This window comes from Bos javanicus, chromosome 10 (genome assembly GCF_032452875.1).
Source record: "Bos javanicus breed banteng chromosome 10, ARS-OSU_banteng_1.0, whole genome shotgun sequence".
Lineage (NCBI taxonomy): Eukaryota > Metazoa > Chordata > Mammalia > Artiodactyla > Bovidae > Bos > Bos javanicus.
In genome coordinates, this window is record NC_083877.1 from 85,847,156 (window position 1) to 85,854,816 (window position 7,661).

The window sequence follows — 7,661 nt, forward strand, 5'->3', positions numbered from 1 at the left end:
CTGGGAACTCAGAGTCCTAGCCTAGGCTCTGATGTGGCCTTGTGGTCTGATCTAAAAGCCACATTATTGTTTTTCTGAATAACGGCCGCTTATACAGACCAAGATTATTAGCATATACATTATAATAAAGTACATTTGAAAAGTATGATTATAAAAATACATACTTAACCTATATTCCAAAAAATTTATGGTCAAGTCCTTTTTTTTTTTAAGTTTATAAATATACTACTGTACTGAGCCATAGATTTTACTGGGAAATCTAGGATGACTACAAGAATCATTCTAGTTCTTTACCTGGGAGAGGTGCAGAGAACAACTTCCAGAAAAATACCACACTGGCATTGCAGGTGCTTTTAAAGACAAATTCCTTAGAGTGGCATGTTTGGAAGAGAGGGAAAGTGGGAAGGGAAACACTGTGAAGTGAAAGTCACTCAGTCGTGTCTGACTCTTTGAGACCCCATGGATTGTCCATGGAATTCTCCGGCCAGAATACTGGAGTGGGTAACCTTTCCCTTCTCCAGGGGATCTTCCCAACCCAGGGATCAAACCCAGGTCTCCTGCATTGCAGGCAGATTCTTTACCAGCTGAGCCACAAGGGAAGCCCAGGAATACCGAGTGGATAGCCTATCCCTTCTCCAGCAGATCTTCCTGACCCAGGAATTGAACTGGGGTCTCCTGCACTGCAGGCAGATTCTTTACCAGCTGAGCTACCAGGGAAGTCCCCAGGGAAACACTGCAACTCTTCTCAACTATCAATAGCACCATTTTCATTAAACACTGTCTCATCCTCTTGTACACACATACACCCATAGATAAATATACTTACAGTTCCATTCTATATCATTCTTTCATTGTAATTTTATGTTTAAATACTATTGGACCTAGAGAGTTTTCATATATAATAAAACACATTCTATAATTAAACTTCAAAATGTTCTATCTGCTGATACAATCTCTTTGAATAATAACTATCTTACTCCTCAGCCATTATTTCCACCTTCAAAAGCATTCATGCCAGTGAATGCCATATACTTACCATTCTCCAGTAGAACATCCACAGCCATAGTTGTCAGGTCTTTAGTACAAGCAGCCTGAACATCCTCAGTAGGAGCAGTGAATGTGCTAAGTCCTGTTAGTTTGTTGATGTAAACCATTCTTCCCAGAGTTACATCAAAATGCTGCTGCCAATCCAAAGAACATATGTTGGACTCTTCATTTTCAGAACAAGTTCTTGCTATGGATTCCTCACTCTGAAAACAAGTTCCATTTTGGTCAGCTGTGGAATCTTCCACGCGACTCATTAACATTCTACTCAGAGAGTCAGGACTTCCAATCTGTTGTTTTGAAGCTATAAGAATATCTGAATCCTTACTGATAACTGTAGCATGGTCATAGGGCAGTACCAAAGGATTTTCTGGTATCTTCTCAGTGGTATTGTTGTTAGAATATGTTTCACTGTCTTTACTGAAGAGATTACCTTGTGTGACAGAGTCTGACATTGGGATACTGTCACTTTCTGGGTTTTTATGCTCATTTTTAAATAACTTACAAGAATCTAGGGTTAACCCACTGGACAAGTCACCATCTTTCCTACTGGAATCTAATTGTAGCAATTCATTAAAATGATTCACATCCATCCTTTGAGTCTCTCTTTCGGAACCCTTCAATCTGGATAATTTAGAGGCTAGTGATTCAGGTGACTTCTCAACATCCAAAAACTTACTGTTAAAATGAGGTAACTCCTGTAGAGTTACAGTGCTTTCTGTTAAGCAAAGCATCTGTTGTTCCAAACAATCATCTTCCTTGGAGAATGGAAGCTTTTCTGAAGAAAACATGTGATTTACTGGTTGACAACTACCATAGGAATCAATATATTTCATAGTAGTGATTTCACAGATGTCAGAGTTGTCTAAGTGGTTTTTGTCTTTCCATGGAATGTCAGCTTCAACCTGAGGACTGAGATTGGTAGTGATTTCTAAAGTATTATTTTCCTCCACTTCAGTATTCAGAGGATTTTTAACCTTCCCATATTGCCTCTTAAACTTCTCTAAAGATCCTAGTTGTGAGCTTAAGCTTAGCTTCTTATGAGGTATGGGTTCGGCAGGACCAATCAACTTGTCTGTTTTCTTACTACCATCTGAAACATGTCCACCCCAAGAAAAAGAGGATGTGTTAGGTAATAAGCCACCTGTGTGTGATTTTTTACCACTTTCCTGAAAAATAGCAAAATTTTTACAGGCTGCTGTATGTTTGTTCTCTAGCTCATAACTTCGATTTGTGCTGTACAGACTTTTGTTGGGTAGTTCAGCAAATTCTTTACTTAAAGTGCTGGTTAAATCTTTGCTGTTGGGAGTCTCAACTGAATGGTGTGTTCTATTTCTAAATGTTTCTTTGGCACTCACAGGACCAGGTTGAGCATAACTTTTAAATAAATGTTCTGTTTCAGTTAATTTAGTTTGCTCATTCTGTACCACATGAGTTATGAAGCCAGTGGAACATAATTTAACTTGTCCATAACGAAAAACATTTATTCTTCCACAAGTACTAGGTTTTTTTCTTTTCTCTTCCTCTCTCTGAGCACTAGGTTCTCCTGATAATGCTGTCTCAAAAGACAGAGGTTGGCAATCCATTTCAGTAGCATCTTTAAATCTCTCTGGTTGATTCTGAATTCTGTTATTTTCCAGGATGTTGGCAGCCATGCTATTAACAGTAGTACTTACTTTCTGTATTTCTAGATCTTCTCCACTCCCCTCAAAGTGATATAATGTCTGAAAAGGGCTTCCAAACATTTCTGAAGTGGTTCCACATGGATTTTCTGAAGAGTTATGTTCCAAGCAAGATTTTTTATGTTTCTTATTTTCTCCCAATTCTGATGCTCCAGCTGTCTCTTGTTCTAAGTTCCTTGACTGTGAGCAAGCACTGTCTTCATTTTGCAAAGATGACTCTGCCATTTTACAATGGGCTGGCCCATCAGATTTGTAAGTGTACAAAAATGAATCATTTGTCTTTTTTCTGATAGCTTCTGAATCCCTAGAATTTTGTGTGCTTATGTTTTCTACAGGAGCTTTTCTTTTCACAGCTTTTGACTGCAAATTGAACATCTCGTAGGAATCCAAAATATTATTACATGCTTCTTGGAAACTGACCTGCCCACACTTCTCATCAGAGGACACTTGCTTCTGAAGACTGGCACTAAACAAGCTAAAATCATTATCTTCACTAAATTCCTTAATGTCTTCACTTGATAATTCCACAAATAATTTTTCTTTCTTTAAAAACGTTTTTACTCCTTCCTGAATGCAAATCAAAAGAGTATCCCAGTTCTGAAACTCAATCAGGGTTTTTGCTGGCTCCAGGCATACGTCATACTCACAGAACTGGCACTGCACATTGATTACATAGATACCATGGAGTTCCGGGTTAGACCGAGGCCGAGGATTTGAATTCACTTGCCTACTGGCAGAACCACTCTTTGGTTTGCATATAATACTTTCTTTCCTTAATAAAAAGTCAATGAGTTTATGCAACTTTGTCCTTAAAACTAACCTCTTGTTCACAAACAAAAACTGCATATTCTTATTATAATGTGCTTCGGAGCTGATAAAGCCAGTAAGCTCAAACTCCTTATATTTAAAATTTATTTCTCTTAACTTTTGGGACTTACCCAGTCCATAAATTTGACAAAATCGGGAACATATGTCTTTGGTTTTAGGGAGTTGAAGAACCATGGAACCAGAAACATCATTTCTCAAAGAGAAAGAAATGGTAGGGTGCATGAGTGACAGAGCTTCTATCCTCTGCCTAACCTTCTCAAACTCCAGTCTAGGATCCATGCATTTCCTCCTAACAGGTAACTGATAAAACAGATTATATACAGTGACTGTCGTCCCGGCACTTGGTCGAGTTAAGTCAGCTTCACAAGCTTTCAGGGCTTTCCCATTCTGAAACAGTTTCACAAATGTTTTCATCGACTTGTTTTTCTTGGATGAAATTTCCACAGCACTGGCCATATCAGCTATACTGGCCAACGCCTCCCCCCGGAAACCATAAAACCTTGGGTTCTCCAAGTCCTGTATGGAGTTGCATTTACTGGTGAAATAACGATTTCCCACCTTGTCTACATCATCACTCCCCATCCCAAATCCATTGTCTATCACTTGAACTTGAAAGGTTTCCATGTTCACCCTGACAGCCACACATTTTGCTTCAGCATCAATACTGTTCAGGGCAAGCTCCTCAACACATTGGCCTAAGGAGCATACAGCCAAACCAGAACGCAATCTAGCTTGTACTTCAGCTGACAAGCATTTGATCATGGCAGGTAGAAAGCTGGTAAGAATGCCAGGCAGTGGTTCCCTTTTCTGACTGGAAATAATTGCCTAGGGGAGGAAAACAAAACACACACACACACAATTAAAGCTTCAGAGTTACATGGCATCAACCATTTCTCTCAGGCATTATAAAGAAATATTTGAGGTAAGTGAAATCTCTTATTAACAAAACAAAAATTATACTTCTGATCTCTAGGCAGATCAAACAGCTCAGATTTGGCACAGCAGATTTAACATCCAAAACAGTATTCATAATTTCATAATTTTTACTGCTCCTAAATCCCAAATGCCCTAAGTGAAATCATAATCACACTTGAAGTTGACCCCTAATGTGTTCAAACTGCCAATCACTTCACCAAAAACAGATGCCTAATTTCTGGTAAGAAACATTAGCTAGAAATCATTCATGAAAAAAATGTCCAAGCTAGTTTCATAACATTTATCCATTACACAATAACCATGACTTTTAGAAAAACATTACAATGAAGTGTTAAGACATTGTACTAATTAGGGTGAAGGAAGAGGAGGAAATGAAATCAAATTATTATATCAAGGAGCGATAATTATTATAATAATTACTATTGGTTGAATGTAGTTATCTCAGGGGAAAGAGACTAAGAATGGGAACGGGTAGGGCAGGAAAATTCCTTTGCCTTTTAAGCCTTTATCATTTGATTTTTAAATATTGTACATGTATTACTAAGTTTTCAGAAGGCCCTTACCTATTACCACTTATGATTTATTATTTTGTATTAATACTCTTTTGGACTTTACAGATGGCTCCAAACTACCTCAGCAATAATAATGATGGCAAGTGAAGTGAAGTTGCTCAGTCATACCTGACTCTGCGACCCCATGGACTGAGCCTACCAGGCTCCTCTGTCCATGGGATTTTCCAGGCAAGAGTACTGGAGTGGGGTGCTATTTCCTTCTCCAGGGGATCTTCCCGACCCAGGGATGGAACCCAGGTCTCCCACACTGTAGGCAGACGCTTTACCGTCTGAGCCACCAGGGAAGTTACAATGATGGCAAGGGGATCTTCAGACTTTTTCTTGCAACTAAAAATGACAGTTCAATGAAAGGTCCCCTCCCTTCATAGCCGAGAGCAGCATGGGCTGGACCGTCTCAAGAGTAGTAGGGCTTGTTGATCAAACTTGGGGAAAATCAGAGCTCCAATTGCAGATCTGACGGTTTCTAAGATAATGTACTTTGCAGCCGGCAAAAAACGAGAGGTCAAGATTTAGTACCTATTCCTACTGGTACCCAAAACTCAACGATTTCCGATTTCCTGATTACGGGGCTTTCGGGGTTCCTGTGACAAGTGGGACGATTTGATCCGGGTTCAGAGCTGAGAAAGCTTGCAGGAAGAGCAGGGCCGCGTCCGCACCCCACCCCACCCACCGCGGCCGTAAGACTCAAGCTCCACCCCCGCGCCCTCCCGGCTGGCAACCGGAAACCCCGGCCTGGCCCGCCCAGGTTCGGGCGCCCGGCCGAAGGTAGGCCGGGAGACGTCCTAGGCCCCCTCGCGCGGCGGTCCGTAAGGCTGGCCCGCAGCGGTCGCCAAGGCCCTTCGAGTGGTAGACGAGCTCCTAGAATCGTCCTCTGGTCGCGTGCTTTACCCCAAGTCACCTGGAATCGTACCTCCCCAACTCCGATACCAACCGCCTCGGACGCCGGGCGCGCGCTCGGTGGCTGGTGAGGCTCGTACACGTGAGGCTCGTGCACGCGCGAGCCCGCGAGCATGCGCTTCTGAGGCGCCGCGCGGAGGACGCCCTCCAGTCCGTGACACCTCGATGCGCATGCGCGCCAGTTGTCGTCGGCTTGGTAACGCGTGTCCCCGGGTCTCTTCTCTCTGGTACCCGGAAGTTTCCAGTCTTTACCCCGTTTTATCATGGTGTGAAAAGATGTTTCTAGCAATTTTTACTCGTTTTTCCCTTTTCCCCTTTCTCATTTCTGCTGTGTGCGTACTACCGTTTAATTCAACCGAGGCTTCCTAGGTGCTGCAGCAGTAAACAATTCGCTTGCCAATGCAGGAGGTGAAGGTTTGATCCCTGGGTAGTGAAGAGCCCCTGGAGGAGGGCATGGCAACCTACTCCAGTATCCTTGCCTAGAAAATCCCATAGACAGAGGAGCCTGAGGGGCTGCAGTCCATGGGGTTGCAAAGAGGTATTGCTTATCATCTGTCTACTCACTAGAATGTTGATATATATCTATTTTTATTTGATGCTGTATCCCCATGGCAAGAACAGTGCCTGGCTTATGTTAGGCACTCAAATATTAATCAAGAGCTTTATATCTTAAAGATCTATAGTTATTTCAGAGCTGGAAAAGATGAAGAATCTATATAGCTCTATTCTTAACTTACAGATGAGGACAACAAGACTCTTCACTGACTTTTTTTTTTGGTATTTTTCTAATGAAATGAGAGTGGACCTCGACGGGCATTTTGAGATCAGTTCAGTCGTGTCCAACTCTTTGCGACCCCATGAACCACAGCATGCCAGGCCTCCCTGTCCATCACCAACTCCCGGAGTCTACCCAAACTCATGTCCATTGAGTTGGTGATGCCATTCATCCTCTGTCGTCCCCTTCTCCTCCTGCCCTCAATCCTTCCCAGTATCAGAATCTTTTCCAATGAGTCAGCTCTGCATCAGAGGGCCAAAGTACTGGAGTTTCAGCTTCAACATCAGTCTTTCCAATGAACACCCAAGACTGATCTCCTTTAGGATGGACTGGTTGGATCACTTTGCAGTCCAAGGGATTCTCAAGAGTCTTCTGCAACACCACAGTTCAAAAGCATTAATTCTTTGGTGCTCAGCTTTCTTTATAGTCCAACTCTCACATCATACATGACTACTGGAAAAACCATAGCCTTGACTAGATGGATATTTGTTGGCAATGATTCTGCTTTTGAATATGCTATCTAGGTTGGTCATAGCTTTCCTTCCAAGGAGTAAGCGTCTTTTAATTTCATGACTGCAATCACCATCTACGGTGATTTTGGAGCCCCCCAAAATAAAGTCAGCCCCTGTTTCCATTGTTTCCCTATTTGCCAAGACGTGATGGGATCGGATGCCATGACCTTTGTTTTCTGAATGTTGAGCTTTAAGCCAACTTTTTCACTCTCCTCTTGCACTTTCATCAAGAGGCTCTTTAGTTCTTCTTCACTTTTTGCCATACGGGTGGTGTCACCTCCATATCTGAGGTTATTGATATTTCTCCCGGCAATCTTGATTCCAGCTTGTGCTTCTTCCAGCCCAGCGTTTCTCATGATGTACTCTGCATAGAAGTTAAATAAGCAGGGTGATGATATACAGCCTTGACGTACTC

The 7,661-nt window shown here is 42.1% G+C and overlaps 1 protein-coding gene across 5 annotated transcripts in view; it reads right to left on the reverse strand.

Annotated features, from left to right (window-relative positions):
• Positions 1–7,661, reverse strand: part of MLH3 (mutL homolog 3) — a 28,550-nt gene extending 20,889 nt beyond the window's left edge. Inside the window, exons 1-2 of one of the 5 annotated variants that reach the window (XR_009738820.1) lie at positions 5,994–6,338; positions 1,037–4,379 (exon numbers count right to left, since the gene is read on the reverse strand). Coding sequence is in view for 4 of the 5 variants with exons in the window: in XM_061429484.1 (XP_061285468.1) it covers positions 1,037–4,379; positions 5,994–6,224 (3,574 nt within the window). In the remaining variant the exon portion in view is untranslated. Of the gene's footprint in view, positions 1–1,036; positions 4,380–5,993 lie in introns of all 5 variants that reach the window. The other 4 variants (XM_061429484.1, XM_061429483.1, XM_061429485.1 and 1 more) reach the window with 4 other exon arrangements.